The 16874-nt window shown below is 40.4% G+C and overlaps 1 protein-coding gene across 1 annotated transcript in view; it reads left to right on the top strand.

The window, feature by feature from the left end:
- The first annotated feature begins 785 nt into the window (after positions 1–785).
- Positions 786–16874, top strand: part of RAD23B (RAD23 homolog B, nucleotide excision repair protein) — a 40785-nt gene continuing 24696 nt past the window's right edge. Inside the window, exons 1-3 of the mRNA XM_064642347.1 lie at positions 786–936; positions 12672–12753; positions 15354–15433. Coding sequence (XP_064498417.1) covers positions 871–936; positions 12672–12753; positions 15354–15433 — 228 coding nt within the window. The 5' untranslated portion in view covers positions 786–870. The remainder of the gene's footprint in view (positions 937–12671; positions 12754–15353; positions 15434–16874) is intronic.

Below are 16874 nucleotides of genomic sequence, written 5' to 3'. Positions count from 1 at the left end.
GGAAGGTTGGGAATAGATGATCTGTAAGGTCCCTTCCAACCTCTTAACATTCTATGATTCTATGAAACCAGCACTGCCAGAGCTGAGGTGCTATAAACATTATTAATACACTTACGTAACAAGTGATAATCAATTTATCAGCACTGTATGTCTGGGCCCCTCATTTTAAGAAGGACATTTTGGTGCTGGCGCAGGTCCAGAGAAAGGAATGGGACTGGGGAAGGGTCTGGAGCACCCGGAGCGGCTGAGGGAGCTGGAGGAGAGCGGCGGAGGCTCAGCCTGGAGAAAAGGAAGCTCAGGGGTGACCTTCTCTCTCCCTGCAATTCCCTGACGGGAGGGTGGAGTCGGGGCGGTCGGGCTCTGCTCCCAGGGAACAAGGGACAGGATGACAGAAAACGGCCTCAAACTGCACCAGGGGAGGCTTAGGTTGGACATTACGAGGAATTTCTTCACGGAACAGGTTATTAGACACTGGAAGGAGCTGCCCAGGGAGGTGGTGGAGTCACCGTCCCTGGAGGTATTTAGGGAAACACTGAACGCGGCGCTCAGCGCCAAGGTCTGGGTGACATGGCGGCGTTCGGTCACTGGTCATCGTTTGGACTCGATTCCCTCAGAGCTCTCCAGGTCCGTGACTCTCTATGTTTCCATTCCCGTGTGTCTGTGCGTGTATATTTGTGCACCGCCCCCGGCGCATCCCGCCCTCACACACCACCGCCGCCTGCGCCATTGCGGGCACCCCCCCGGGCGCGTGCGCACCTCGCCCTCCCGCCGGCACCGCCTCCTTCTCCTCCTCCTCTTTTTCTCCTCCCCTTCCCGGCCTCTTCCAGGGGAAGGGACGCGGGGCCCGGAGCGCGGAGATCACCCGCCGCCATGCAGATCACGCTCAAGACCCTCCAGCAGCAAACCTTCCGCATCGACATCGACCCCGAGGAGACGGTGCGGATATTCCTGGGCTCCCTCCACCCCGCCCCGGGACGCGGCGGTGGGGAGGGATGCGGGGATCCGTTGCTTCGCCCCCCGGGGGAAAAGAGGGGGATGGAGCCCGCCGGTGGGGATGGTGGGGCATCAGTGAGAGGATGGGACCGTAGGGGTGGTGCAGTGGAGGATTTCTGGGGGTTCGAGGAGATGGGGGGGGAGGGAGGGAGGGAGGTGTGAGCGCAGCAGGGGGTGATGCGGAATCCCCTTTACCTCGGAATGCGGCTGGGTGAGGGTCACTTCCCATCGCTCAAGGAAAGGGGCTACCGCGGCCAAAGCCCCTGGCGGAAGGACTTTATCCCTTGTTTTGAAGGAGAACGCCCCGGAGGTGGGAGGTGAGATAGCCCAGGAAGTGGGAAAGGGGGAATAGCCCGGGAGGTGGGAGAAGAAATAAATAAACTCACGTAGAGCTGGGGAGGAGGGGAGCACTACAAATAGCGAAAGTTTTTCCTTTCAGGAATCGAGGTGCCTACACCCATGGATTAGCGGGTGATGGGCACAGATGGTTTGTACTGGGAGTACTCGGGTGGGGGAGGGCGGTGCAGCAGAAGGCAAACGTGGTGGTCCTTCCCATGGATTCCCGCCAGGAAAGGAGGTGCTGGGAAAGCTGTGCGGCTTTTCTTGCGGGACAGGAATGTGTGTGCAGGAGAGCAGCTCGTGTTTGCTCCCAGGTGCATCGCAGGTGTGTACACTGTGCTTGGTGCAGGTGGGTGAGTGCGGGAAGGGTTTGTTGTTTTGTCTCGCAGGGTGAGCTGCAGTGATTAATTAACCTGCAGGTTAATTAGGAGGTGAGGGAGTGCACGGGAGACTGCTGATCTCGGTGGAGCGTCCTGCAGAGGTGTTGGGCTGTGTGGTGGGATTCACAGCAGCTTGAATCTCTCCTTGGTGTGTTTACAGTGACTGTGTGTCTCTCACGATGCTGCGAGCGGGGAGGAGACGTGTTGTGCGCTCAGGTGAATGTTTTCTACCGGCCCACAGGAGTCTACTGAAAAATTCTCAGGGAAATGCAGCGTTCCATGATAAGAGGAAGGGCCTATAAGTGAGTTGGCAGGGTTGGAAGTTGCCTTGTCATCAGCAGGGATGTTTGCTCTAAGAGCCAAGCCCAGGCACAGTTGTGGCCTTGGTTTGAAAAATTTGAGGAGGCTGGCAGGTGAAGGCTTGCCTGCAGCAGCCTTTCATGTGACAGGTGGGCAGCGAGGCTCTGGAAACTATGGAACATTGTATCTGCTTTTATAAAGTCTGTTTACCCTCTTCCCATCTTCAGAAGAAAATAAAGGATGATTGTTAAAGTTGGACTAAGAGCTCATTTGTGCAAGCAGTGTGGCCGAGGGATGTGGCAAATGTCTTGGAGAAGCATGTATTAGAAACCTTCAAATATTTAAAACATCTGTCCTTCCTGTTACGGAGTAAGGACTCTTCATCTTTTCTCCTGCTCCCTGTATTCATTGAGGTCCCGGGAGGTGAATTCAGGGAGAGGAATGTTGCCAGTCAAAGCCCTCACCAGTTTATGAGGCAGTAGAATGCAATGGCTACAGGTTGGATTGTGGGAAATGAGACTGCACCCTCTGTTTACAAATGTAGATGTTACGGGAGCTCAGAATAAGAATGCTTCTCATGAGCATAATACTTCAGGTTTTGGCCAGGAATGGATGGTAAGATAGAGGGAAATATGGGTAGGATTTGAGGAGAACTTTGTTTTACAGAGGGCAGAACGAAGACTTGACCTGTATGGGTAAAAAAATATATAAAGTTTCCTTGGCATACTTTTTTAGAAAATTATGAAGAAATTATTGTTGAAAGTGTTTTGTTACAAAGCATAGAACTTAGTAAAGAAAAGAAAACTTTTGAGCCTTCATCTAGAAACTGAATCTTAAAATTGGAAAATGCTTTGAAATGTGTTAAGTAAGTGTTTCAAAAGTATGTGCTTGGAAGTTCTCAGCTCATTTTTGGAAAATACCAATTTTAGCTAAGTGCTAGTTTTGCTAAGTGCTGAATTTGGAGGGTTTGTATTTGCTGCTTGAGGCTCCGTACATGACTCTGGCTTCTTAGATTAATCTTCTAACATCTTGAAACAAATGTGTTTCGTGGAGTTTAGGAGACATTACTTTTAGTCATTGGACCATGTGTGTATTTCTCACACAGAGGTAGGCTTGTTTACTTGGAGCTGTGCCCTTTACTGTGACAAGGCCAAAATCATGTAGTTGTGATAGACAGAGGAAACCTGTTGCTCCAAAGTTGGATTCTGGTCTAGCAATTTCTCCCCTTATTCTCGATACCACATTAATCTGAAGAGACTTGATGTTACCGTGCAAGGTAGCATTCTAACAAGAGTTTATGCTTGTAACTAAGAGTTGTCATTAACAGTAAGGAATATTTAAACAAATCTTCCAGTGAGAATTTGAAACAACACATTTTCTAATAATTAGTTAGCCTTGTTGTGACTTTTTCACAAGAAACTGATCTTTTTCCCCTGTTAAATCAGACGGTAAGTCTGTCCTGTTTGATTTTCAGCTCCCCTGCGCCATTAACCTAAAAACCTGTTTGTCAAAATGCAGAGGGGTGCAAGGAACATTCGGGATGTCAGGAGTCTTTTGGCCAAGTCTCTGTGTCACATAATATAGGTTTTCACATTTCACTGTTCCACCACAGTGTTTGAACACCCAGGGGAAGCCAGCTTGTTTAATATTATGTCAGCAGAACACTGAGCTGTGGGAATTTGAGCTTCTCTGTGTTCTGGTGCATCCATAATATGTTTATGCTCTATTGTTAAACCTGTTTATGGGGATTTTTGGATCTTCAGTGCTAGAAGCTCCTGTTCTTTAAGTTTAGAAATTTAGGCTGGACACTACCTGAAGTTCTCTTAAATGTGTGGGGAGTGTGTTCCAGCAAAAATGGAGCGTGATCCAAAGGGTATGTAATAAGGAAGAAGTGAGGTTTGGAAATACTTCATTTTTTCCCAGATAAAATAGGTATACTGCAAGGAAAAAGATATACTACTTTCATTTTTCAAAAGGCAATGCAATAACAAAGAATCTCTATTTTCTGGTTTGTAGGGAATATAAAAAACATTTTGGCTTTGTAACAGCAATGAGGTGGTACATATGAGGGAGGAAGGTACTTAATAAGTGTATGGGGGGTGTCTATGGTAAAAGGACAAGTGCTTTAATTCTCTTTAGAGAGTGCAGTCATAAATTTATGAATTAGTACAAACTATAGTCTGAAGAATATAGTCTGAACTATAGACAAAAGAGAATGCTGTTCATGAACCCACACAATTTTGTTAAGTTACATCTGTTTGTATCTATGCTTTATATTGAGAGCTATACTAAAGCATATAGTAAAAAAAGGAGATAAGTATTAAAAGTCTGTGTAATTTTAAGGCATACTTTGCATCAGTTCTTGTTCTGTTAGGACTAGGAAAGATGCATGGATACAAATAATGGGTTCTTGTAAAATATATCAATCATAACTGTAGGCTTCTGTTGAAAAAATCCCTCCTGGTCCAGCAGAATAACAAGGGTTAACACTATTCAGTATGTAAGTGAACAAACTGTAAGTAGTAGAAGTAGTAGTACATTTATTTATCTAATTTTTCTTTTATATAATAGAAGAAGATATAGACATAATAGATTTAATTTTGGTCATTTCAGTTTTGCTGAATATGTCGTTTATTGTATTTGTCAGAAAAATTAAATTTACAAAGCAGTTCTGCAAGAATCAGAGACTGTTGCTGGGTGACATAATCAGAGTTGACTTTAAGGCTTGTAACGTATGAAGAAGTATGAACCTACTCCTACTATTTCCTTCCTACATGTCTCAAGGCAGGTTAGTCCAGCAACAGCTGTGGATAAGAGAATTGTATGTGTATTTCCCTGAGAGTTTATTATTTTTAGTGGTTAGAGGAAAAGTGCTCTCATGGTTCCTGTTCAAAATCCAGAAATACCCTTTTGGGTTAAAGATGCCTTTCTGTTTCAAGTCCTGGTATTTTTCTCTAAGTATTCTTTGATTTTAGAGTGAATATTTTTTTGCTCTTCTAGAGGATTGTTATATTGCTCTTGCATCTCTTCAGGATTTCATTGGTGAGTGTTTGTACTTGCACAGTCAGAGGAGGTGTGAATTTGGAGGGTTTGCTGTTTGAGGCTCCGTACATGACTCTGCAAAATCGTAACTTCAGAGATTACCAGAGTAAGAGTATCACAGAGCATTTCCTTTTCTCCTATTATTTTCCTACTTTGCAGACTGTAGCATTTATGAGAGTTGTGTTCTCTGATAATTCATGTTTATTTAATAAACTCTCTGGGGTTATTTTTTGCTACTGCTTTGCTTTGGTAGATATTCCTTTTCCTGCTTCCTGGCTAGAGTTAGAATTTTCAAGCAAGGGAAGTTGTTCTCATTCTTAGCTGAGGAAGACTAGGCTTTTACATGTTCAGGAATATTTTCCTTGGATTCTATTGAGCATTCTAATATAATTTCCAAAGAACTTTGGGCAGGATGACACTTATTTCTTTAAAATTTAGTAAAGGAAAGGATAAGATAGGATAAATTACTTAATACAACTAAATTATTTTATACATATTAGAGTATGTTTTTACATGTTACCTATTTTTCGTTGCATTGGCTCTGACCATAATTTTACAGCTGTTTCATTTATAATGTTCTTATCCAGTTTAGCTGTCAGGAATGAAAACTTAGCTTTGTACTTACAATAATTTTTCAGTATTATGTGCTCAGCAATCCAAACTTTCTTGGAACACCATTCCCAACGTGGCCAAAAGACTGAGAATTTAAATATACAGGTTGTACACACTTAAGGATAGTTCTGTACATACTTATGTCTTATATTTAAAATCTATTTTGCAGGTATGATTGGAAAGCAAGGATATGTGTCCTTCATGTGGATAGCAACAGGCTGGAAGGTGTTCCCTTTGAAACTTGGAATATGGAGAATACTGTTGATTAAAAAGAATTACAGGAGCAGATGATTCTGCTACTGGTTAGCCTCATTGCTACCCTTGTACATACAGGGGCATGTTTACCCACAAACCCTTTGAAAATATTTTTGTTGAATTCCTAAGACACAGGAAAATACTTTCCTGAATGAGTATCTACAGGTATAAAATAAGGTGGTGTAAACTTAGAGAGCTGAAGGATGTGGCTGACAATGTCTTCTCCCACAGAGGTTTGTGTCTTTAGTCACAGCTCCCTTGGATGGAGTGTATTCACTGAAACAAATCACTCTTTAGTTTACAGGACATGGGGATGTGCAGCATGTCTTACCTAGTCCCTATAAGGGACCCAGATTGCTGTTCTTTGCATGCTGCCCTGCATGGAGTGCCAAAAGAACAGGAAAGGAGAGGAAAGGACTTGCCACTGCCATGAGCACACCCAGCCAGAGTGTTGTCTGTAGGCTGACTACAGACATTCCTCATGTTTTTGTGTCAGAGGCACCTCTCCAACTGGTTTGCCAGTATGCAATAACGGAAAAGGCTTTTTTAAGAAGTGTCTTTTCATAGTTACTTGAAATGTCTTGTCAGTTATCTTCATAATCAAACCACTGCGTTGCTTTTACATTCGTAAATCAGTTTGTGTTGTAGAAATTGGCTGCCTAAAGGTACAAGAGGATTGTTCATGCCAATCAGTGTGACCAGGCAAGACTCCCTTACTTAGAGAATGTCAGATTTCTCCTTAAAACAAGCCTTTGTGGGTTCCTAGGCAGAGCTGTCTATAGCCACATCTTTCTGCTTTTCTTGGAGCTTCAGATAGCTGAAAGCTCTACCTTATGTTGAAATCATTGTGTTCCTGTGTTAGTACAAAGCTGCATGTGCACAGCTCTTTTAGTCACCATCTTGCATCAGAGAACTGGCTGCTAGCGTCTCCTCTTTTAGGCAGGGCTTAGATCAGTTTGGAAATGCAGGATGGAAGTGTGTACAGGCCAGTTCTGAGATCAGAAATTAATGCTGTTGATCTCTGTGCAGTGTATAACAGCAACTGCTAGATTTATGAATTTCACCTGGATTTAGATGAGCTTGATTTTTGGAGATTAGACAGACAGAGGTAACTGCCCAGAAAGTAAAACGTCAGAGCTAAATTTGGATTTTTACCTTACCAGTTCCAGACTATTTTTCTTCCAGACAATGCTGCTGCTTTGTATACAAACTCCAGCACAGTAAATACAACTAGTAAATATGGAAGTTTATGAATGCCTTATCCTGTCTGTGAGGCTGGTTTTAAATGTTAGAATGACTTTAAAGTCCTTGTTTAGCTGAATACAATTGAGGTTTTTTTTTCAGGCACTTAATAAGCTTGTAAATCTGACTGGCTTCACAAGACTCTTCCCAATTATCTGTTATAGCTTTGGAGCGTGAAGTAGGGCAATAATCTGTTCATGCAACCACCAGTATGGTCTCCTGACTAAATATGAGTGTCCTGTTTAGAAAGGCAATACCCGGGAACAGTAAATGTAGGTTTGTGTCAGAAAAATCTGCTTTTATAATTTGTAAAAGGAAGTAGCTGGAACCAAATGTGTTCTTACCAGTAAAAGTACTGCAAAGCGTTGACTTGTGAGCTGAGTAGTTTCTTTTCCTCTGGAGATTTCAGTAGTAGGCACAACATTTGTTGTTGATTAGTTGCTGATCATGTAGTTCGATTAAGGGTAATAAAACCTGTTGCACTGGTCAGTTTGTTGCTTCATTAGCTGGTTTATTGTCTGACACAACTTCATTGTCCTCACCTGACTTAGAGCAGTGTCTATATGATAGTATAATGTATGGTAAATGTGTTTGCAAGGGCAGTGGGGGGGAAGAGTCAGGAATATTAAGCCTAAATTCTAAACAGAAGCGTTCAGACTATTGTATCCTCCCTCAGGGAGAAGGGGGAGAGCAAAGCTTTTTGGACTGAAAGCATTTTGTCCGTGTCTAACCATGTCTTTCCCCACAGTCTGGGAGAAACCTGTTAGTCTATTACAGAAAAAGATGAAGAATGGCAGAGAATTATAAGGTAGATTAAAAAAACCTGTTTCTTTGTTAGGAGAAACAGTTCAGTTGGTAGTGGAAGTCCTCCAGAGTTCGTCTTGTAATCCATCTCTTCATAGTACTTTTATTCACTTGGTAAGAATTTGAGTCAATGTGCTTGCAACAAACGTGGGTAGAGCCCTTCCCAAATCTTCATTCGTGAAGCCTAGCCATGAAGAATTTGAGTACAAATCAATAGAAGCGTGATGGAACTGAAAGAAACAAAGTTTGATTTTAGTACCTGGCTTCCTGATTGAGGGTCAGACTTTTGGAAATGGCTTTCAAATGAGCAGCATAGACTAATTGAGTCAGGTTTACTAAAAGGTTAAGCCCTGAAGATCACAGATCCTGTAGTGATACTCCTCTGCTATGTGTGTGCTAGCCGCCTGTTCCTAAGGGGAATGAATTTCCACCAGATCAGATGGAAAAAAAAAGGGATGCCTGGAGCCTGTGGAAAACTGAGACTCTCACATGAAAGGGCTCTTGCCTAGCTTAGCTCACAAGTTTTGGTAGTGTTGCATAAATGTTTTACACCGATAAGCACCATGGGAGGTGGGAAGGCTATACCTTCTTGAATTGTAACATCAGCCTAATAATATATGAATTGATTTGGGCTGGAAATTAGGAAAGGGCTTCCAATATCAGAATAAACTTTGTAGCAGCCTTGTGATAGAGTAGCAAACAACCTTATTGGTCTTCAGGTGGATCCAATTCCTGATGAAGCTCGTGGTGTGGAAGGTTGGTTTGTGGCTTGATGTCAGAAGAGATCCTTTTCAGTTTTGTATTCAGTTTCTCTGCAGATCTTGAGGAATACAGCAGTTTATCTTGCCTGTGTAGTACAGTCTGTGTAAAATATAAATTAAAATTGATGAAAGTATACTGTTCACTTTTTCATTAGGATTTTTGAAATGTGTCTTTGAATAAACTTATTATTTTTACCTCTTTTGTGTAAGCATATGTATGAGGTAGGAGAAATGAAAACTGGTGTGAGAGGGAAGGGAGGGTGTTTGCTCAAAGGGAACTGCTTGTCTAGATGGAACCCAAGGTTATCTGGAGAAAATTAACTGCAGGGAACAACTGGGCAACTTAGCACTGGTGATTTTGTGAAACACATTTTTAGGATGCCTAGCTGGGATGCAGTTAGGAACTGTTATTTCTTCAGAGGACCCCAGTTTTTCAGGTAGGAGTTGATCAGCTCTAACTTTTAATTACATGGCATATATTCTTGAGGACATGGAGATCAGTCTCTCAATAGCAGGGAGAGTTTTGCATCTAAATTCATAGAGGACAGAGGAAGATCACCTTGTCTTGTAAGTGTGATGTTTCTGAGTCTTTAGAGTAAGTGTTTGTAGATGAATTGATGCTCATTCTTAAAGGTACTACCATAAAGTACAGGCTCCCTTTGAGATGCTGTGAAATTTATTGGGGCAGAAGAGAAATGGGATTCACTGAGGACTGAAATACATTTTGAACTCTGATCAGATTGAATAAGGCTAGGTAGCCTGAAGGATTTTTTTATGGATCTGTATTTATGAAAAAAATACATCATAACTGTGGATTCAGAAGTCGACTGTATATTTTAAGCCTGCTTTCTCAGTTTGACAGATCAGTGTGCTGAGTGTGCTTTCCCAAAATTAATTTTCACTTAACTGTGAACCAATGGCTATGCTGAGGTCTAGATTCTCAGCAACCCAATTTGCTAGTGACAAAGTTTAGGATGTGGCTTTTTTCAACAGCTCACTGTACCAGCAGCTGGAAGATGCAGCGGTCTTTCTGAAGAGCACTGAGAGGGCTTTAATTCTTTTTTTTTTTTTAATTTCCCATTTAAAATGGAGCATCTATTTAAATCCTAATGAAGGTGGTTCAGACTACTGTGTCAGACACACAGGTTGTCCATGAGGCTGAGTCTGCTTGTGGGTGCCGAGTTAGTTTTCCCAGGTGTAATTCTGTGGAAGCTGAAGGTTCATGCTCTTGATGGTCCTCAGCACATGGAGGATATGTTAGAGCTGGTCCAGAGGAGGCCACAAAGGTCAGAGTGCTGGAGCACCTGTCCTATGGAGGCAGGCTGAGAGAGCTGGTGTTGTTCAACCTGGAGAAAAAATGACTTTGTGAAGATCTCGGAACACCTTCCAGTACCTAAAGGGGGCTTATGGGCCATTGACTTAAGAGTTGGACTCCATGATCCCTCTGGGTCCTTTCCAACTCAGAATGTTCTGTGTTCTGTGATATAAGAAAGATGGAAACAGACTTTGGAGGAGGCTTGTTATGATGGCGCAGGGGATAATAGTTTTAAACTAAAAGAGGGTAGATTTAGACTAGATGTGAGGAAGAAATTTTGTACAGTGAGGGTGGTGAAACACTGGAGTAGCTGTGGACGCCCCATCCCTGGAAGTATTCAAGGCCAGGTTGGATGGGGCTTAGATCAGCCTGATCTACTTGAAGATATCCCTGCTCACTGCATGGGGGTTGGACTGGGGGATCTTTACAGGTCCCTTCCAACCCAAACTATCCTGTGGTTCTGTGAATACTGCTTCTTGTTCAGCCACTGTCATAATGAACACATTTATTTTCTCAATTCCCTTGGCTCCATAGTGTAAATGGAAGTTTGCCTATGTCTGGAGAGGAGTGCCACCTGCCAAAAGGGGTGAAAGCGTAGCCCTGTCATTTGTCACAGACTTACACAGAAGGTTTTGGAAGAGAACAGTGCCTCAGGTCACTTGGAGTACGTCAACCACATCATAGTAAGAGGAAGCACTGCACATGAGGTGGACAGCAAAGGCAAATGGAATTGTTGGAAAATTACTATCAATATTTTACTATAGTAAATATCTGAACTCCTTTTTGTGGGTCCAGTTATTGTATAGTAATTAACATGTGTATTTAGTGTGTCCTGACCTAGACTATCACAGTTAGCTGTTCAGACATTGTTTGAGAGTACAGATCTTGGTTTTGTTCCCCATAGGTAAAAGGCTATAGTGTGGAATAGAACTCAAAGTAGAAATTTGAAACCAATAGCTTGATTGATGCAGTGGACATGAAACAAGCCCTCATTTTCTTCCTGAAAATAGATTATACCTGTTTGTCACATTATATTTGTTACAGATCTATGACGAATATGGTAATGGGGTATAAAAGAAGTAGCTTTGAGACGTTATCTTTGAGTGATTGATACTAGTGCATAAATATAAGAATAGGTAAGCAGAGTGTTAAAAACTAGGCATTTGAAAACATAACTGGCTTTTAACATGATTTAGGGGATTAATTTGCCCTAGGGCATGCAGGGCATTTAACTGGAATTGCCTGAAGTATGTAATAGTTGAAAGCTCAGGAAAAACTCCTTGATGGCTTATCCATGGCCTAAGGAAACTGTTCAGTCATAAGGTAAGTGACTTCCATCCTTAGTAATTGAAGAGGAATTAACAAATTATATTTTTAGTTTTCAAGGAAATACACTTTAAAAATAAACTTAAATCCAGGGATAGGACAGACTTCTGTAAAGTAAGTGCATGAGAATGATGATGCTTTCAGCAAATCATTATTAAAACAAGTTATGTTTTGACTGTCTTCAGGACTTAGGGATGGCAGTGAGCTGTTTTTAGTTTTCCTATGGGAAAGCAACTGCCTGATTGGAGACTGATTCCTAAGCACTTGGCAAGTGCTGGGATGTCACGTATGATACAAATACCAAAAGCATCCTTCCTTCAACTGCTGAGGAAGAAGAGTTGGTTTCCGATTTTTGGTGTAGTCGCACAGAGGGAAGCAATATGTTGTGGTCTGTATCTTTGCAGAGTTTTATGAATAAGGTTTTTTTTGAATATTCAGGAAAAAAAACCCTTTAGAAGATGGTGTTAGCTTGTAGCAATAAGTTCATAACAGATTGGTTGTCTTTGTTTTATGTGTATTGGAAAGTCCATAAGAAAGCAAGAAGAATGACTGTACATACAGGCAGTTTGTCTGAAGACATGACTTCAGATGTGTTAGTGCAGGAATGCTTCTGCAGGAACATTGTTTATCTCCTCAGGACAGCACTGCGGAGTCTTCCAGGAGAATAAGAGTGTTCTGACATGTGACAACAGTGTCATTTGAGCTCTGAGTGTGATGCTGTGAAAGTGTGGCTGATACATCAGTGGCCCCTGTAAGCAAGTAAATGTGTAGGCTTAAAATTGCTGTGCAAAAGTTCCAGAAATTACAGTGGAGAAGAGCTGGAAACTACTGGAAACTACTTATTTAAGATGAGCGGCTGAGCAATTTGCACAAGTCTTTGCATATTGAGACTTCAAGGTTGAATGTCATGGTGATTTTACCAAAAAGAAAAGCATTCCTGGAAGAGAATATTAAGATGATGAAAACCTTCAGCTGTGTATAGCCTGAATGCAGAGAAAGAACAGGGCAAATGGGTCAGCAGATGAAAATATTTTTATCCCCCAAATTTTTCAATTTATTTTTTCATTTTGTTGTACACTTGTACTAGAAACTTCTCATGGAGAAATTATTTATCTAATTTAATTAAGCGCAGGAGATTATTTGACAAGGGAACATATTGCTCTACAAGTGGTTACAGTGACATCCTTGGAAGGCTGATACTTATGACTGAAACTACTCTTTAGTATTTAAATCTTAAAGTATACTGAATTAGGTTTGTATTGTGACCTTTTCTTTTTCATTAAGACTGTTTTTGTGCTTTAGGTAAAGGCACTGAAAGAGAAGATTGAATCAGAAAGAGGAAAAGATGCCTTTCCAATAGCTGGCCAAAAACTAATTTATGCAGGTAATGGATATTCTGAAAATACCTTATATGGATCTGCCTTATTTTATGTTGTTCTTTGACTTTGATGTGAATTAAGTCTGCTAAAGGTTATAAGAATTGAAATATAGACAGGTTAAAAAACCCCACAAACACAAAAGCAAACTCATTGTCAAAGGGCACTCTTAATTTTGAATTAGAATTTTTCAGATTTTATTACATGTGCGTCTGTTATCTTTGTTCGTATAGCATGATGTCTTGGGGGTAAGCTTGGTGAAGAAGAAATAACTTTTGTTACAGGAAATCAGGATTTAAGCAGATCAAATCACCTGTTCTGGGTTAATTCTTTCGTTTTGTTCAATTTATTATGTGTATAGCTGAAGCATTTCTGTATATACCTCAGAGAATTAAAAATCAGATTATTTCTTTTGGGTTAACAGAAGAAACTCACCACGAAATCATTGCTGTACAAAGGTACTTCCAGTACTCTTAAGCTCTGTCACTATAGAAATGAGTATTATTTACTAGGAAAAATCAGGATGTCAAAAAAAAAAAAACAACCATGAAATTAACTTTATTTGAGCTTTAATTGACCTGGTTTATTCATTCTGCCAGTTATACAGAAATCCATTTTTATTCCTCACTTCATATCAGAACTTAAGTTCTATTCCAGTACTCCCTCTAGTGTTTTTTCCTTCTAAAACCAAGCTTGAAAGAAACTTTGCTGTTCTTTTCACCTCCCTAATGTACTGCTTTGTAACCAGTGTTGTTTTTCCACTTCTAGTAAGTCACTAATTTCAGTAGAGAGAGGGTAATGGCAGAGAAGTTGTCTCTCTTTGTTTGTACAGCTCCTCAGGACTATGTTTCTGAACAAGTTTTATGTGCCTTATACTTCAGTGAAGGGAATGCATACCAAGAACATGAAAGTAGAAGTTGCATGTATAATCAAGAAATGATTATACATGGCAGTGAACAAGGCAGAAGGCTTTATGAGATATGTATAACACTCTTAATATTTTGTTTCTATAATTGCAAAAATCAAGGGCTGCATAAGATTGTATGACATGAATGTTTTCTAAAGCCAGAATGTATTTGCAGTATTATATAATCCTCACAAGTAGGACATACAGGAAGTAAGATGTAGAATAGAAGCCTACCCAAAGATTGATTGTAATTTTTTTTGTTCCCTGGAGAAGAGTTACAAGGGTATATTGATGACGTTTTTCCTTTTGTTAAAATGAGCTATAGAACTTGCACAGTTTGGTAAAGCACAGTGATACCCCAAGTGGACCCGATTAGAGAGGCAGATCTGTTGTGTTGTCCTCTGTGTTAGGGTAAAGTCTAGAAACCCTGAGGATGCCTCTATATATTTTATATATATATATAAATATATTATATGCACAGACACAGATAGATAGATAGATAGATACACACACATACATTTATGGAAGCATTCCCCAAAATGTCTATAAACCAGAAATCTGTAAGTAAACCTGTCTAGTTGTGAGTCAGATGCTACAGGTGTTGCTGTAACTGCAGTACATGTAATACTTCCTTGCATCTTTGACTATGCAGGACTGGTGGAACCAGTAGGGAGTAGGACAGTGCCACCACCTCTTTTGTGTTCCGGGTACCATAATTTGCATGTATTGCTTGATTTCCTTGCAATCATCAGGATATAACTATCCTGCTAGTTATAGCCAAAGGGTGTGTTCCACCATCATTGAGAAAGGTTATGAAAATGTGTATTTTCCTCCTGAAGTAGAGAAGTGGTCTGTGGCACATCTTCAAAAAATGATTCAATTTAAATTGTAAAATATTTCCTGAAAATTCTGTAGTAGAAGTAGATTATATGTATCTTGCAGAAACACTTTTCTGATTTCTGGTACTGCCTCTAAACCAGCTTATCCTAACAAAAAAAGGCAAAAAAGCACATGGCTTAGTGTGTTTCTGGGTTATTGTAGACATGATGCAAATCTGCTTTGTCACAGTACCACCTCTGCTTGTGAAACATCAAAAGTGGTAGGATAACAAATGTTTCTGGGTTTGTCTGATGGCTTTTTTATCCTTCTGGCAAGGTAGCAAGTTATGGAATCGTTCCAGCTTTTCTAATGTTTTAGCCTTGTTTTAAGAGCAAATTGTTAAAGTTGCAAGGTCACAAATTTGTTTGTTTCAGGTGGGTAATGTTCTTATCTGAAGGCCAAACAGAAGATAAGCAGAAAGGAGTTTTCTTACTGTGACTTGAGCGTGTAAGCAGGCATAAGTTATTCAATCAAACTTTTTATATGCTATGGCCTTTCTTCTACATTACTTTTTATCTGTGTTAAGGGTCCAGTAAATCTTACAAGATTTAACACTTCTATTTTAAATGTTCTGAAGCATCTTGAACACTTAGGGCAACAGCCTTCAAGCTGATTAGTAGTGTGGACATCACAGGAGGAAAACTGTAGCTCCACTGCCAAAGGTTAACAGCCAAAACACTTTTTGTAGGATTATTTAATATTTATAAATCTGCATAAAACATGTTTTCATGGGGTCTTTGGAATTGTTTTTATGAGGAAATCCCAAGATTATCTGTTGATCTGCTAAGTAACTTCTTAATTTCTGTCTGTTTAATTTGCCAGGTAAAATCCTTAATGATGAGACTGCTCTTAAAGAATACAAAATAGATGAGAAGAACTTTGTGGTGGTTATGGTGACAAAAGTGAGTAATCATTATTTTTTAATAGGAAACTTCATTAATTTCATTTTATTTTTCTTTGTGCTAAGTGGTTGTCTATGCTCATCCTTAAAACCAGTGAAATTGGATCATGTGCAAGTTTTGGTCAACAAAACTTTACCTGTTTTTGCAAATAGATAAAAAATATTGCTTCACAGCCCTAGTTTGCCTAGGCTGACTGTTGTTGCTGTTCTGTGCTGAATGTTTATGTCAAAGAAAAAATATCCTAATGGCTGGTCTTACTGTTCATTCTTTCTCTCTGTTATTTTTACACTTACATTATTAACAGGAAGAGGGGAACCTAGGTAGTTTATTGTTAAATCCACTGAATGGAGCTCTTCCAGTCTTGCCATGCTGCTTTTCATAACTCATGGTGGTTTCTTTTGTCAAGCTCAACAGCATAAACCAGTAGAGGCAGGATACATATGCCAATCAACAAACCTGTGAGTTTTGAAAGACTGCAGTGGCAATTTATAGGGAAAGGCTGTGACATGTATTTGAAGCATTTCTTCTCTGAACCAGTTGCCAGATTGCTTCCAGGAATCAAGCCATTGATTTTTTAGGCATTCCAGAGCCTTGTGATCTGAATAAAATTTGCTTCATCTCTGTCTTGATATACGAAGTTAATTTTGGAGTTAGAGGTTCTCCTTCTGACAAAGAAAAACCTTTATGTGAGTTTTGCCTACCCTTTACTTCTGTCTGGTATTGGCTTATTGAATGTAATTGTTGTTGCTGTCTTCTTGAATGAACAGCTTTATAGGCTGTGGTTTGCCTCAGAGGCATTTATCAGTACGGGAAAATAGGTGCAGATGGATTTCAGAGTCCAGTTTTCATTTTGTTGATAGCAGAAGATTCCAGGGAAGTTGTGCAATTGCCACTCCTGGATGTGTTCAAAAAAATGTGTGGCTGTGGCACTCGGGGACGTGGTCTAATGGTGGGCTCAGCAGTGCTGCGTTAAGAGTTAGATTCAACCATCTTAGAGGTCTTTTTCAACCTAAACAATTCCATGATTCTAAGCACAGACCTCTGTGAGAAACTGCTAAATGTAATACTTTCTGATCTAAAGGACCTATGTTTTGGGCATTTCTTCAGCCTTACAGTCTTTTTGCAAGTCTTTAAGCTCAGTTTCCCTTTCCTGATTCTATTGTGGATAAGACATGACTAGTCATGTAGGCACAACCAACTAACTGTGTCTGATGCTCAAAATGTTTTTGTATTAAGGGTATCAGAATCTAGCAGAAAATAAAGCCATTTGCATTCCAACTGTCAGTGTTTTTCTGTGAATGCTTATTAAAATGTTACTTGTTGTGCTTGTCATGTTGGAAGCTGTTCATTCTCAACCTCACCTCTCCTTTCAGACAAAAAGAGGAAATAAAAGTTTCCTACTTCAAGAAAGCATTGTCTGAAAGTGTTGCACCTTGAATAA

The sequence above is a fragment of the Pseudopipra pipra genome, chromosome Z (genome assembly GCF_036250125.1).
Source record: "Pseudopipra pipra isolate bDixPip1 chromosome Z, bDixPip1.hap1, whole genome shotgun sequence".
NCBI lineage: Eukaryota > Metazoa > Chordata > Aves > Passeriformes > Pipridae > Pseudopipra > Pseudopipra pipra.
This window is presented reverse-complemented; position numbering and strand designations above follow the sequence as displayed.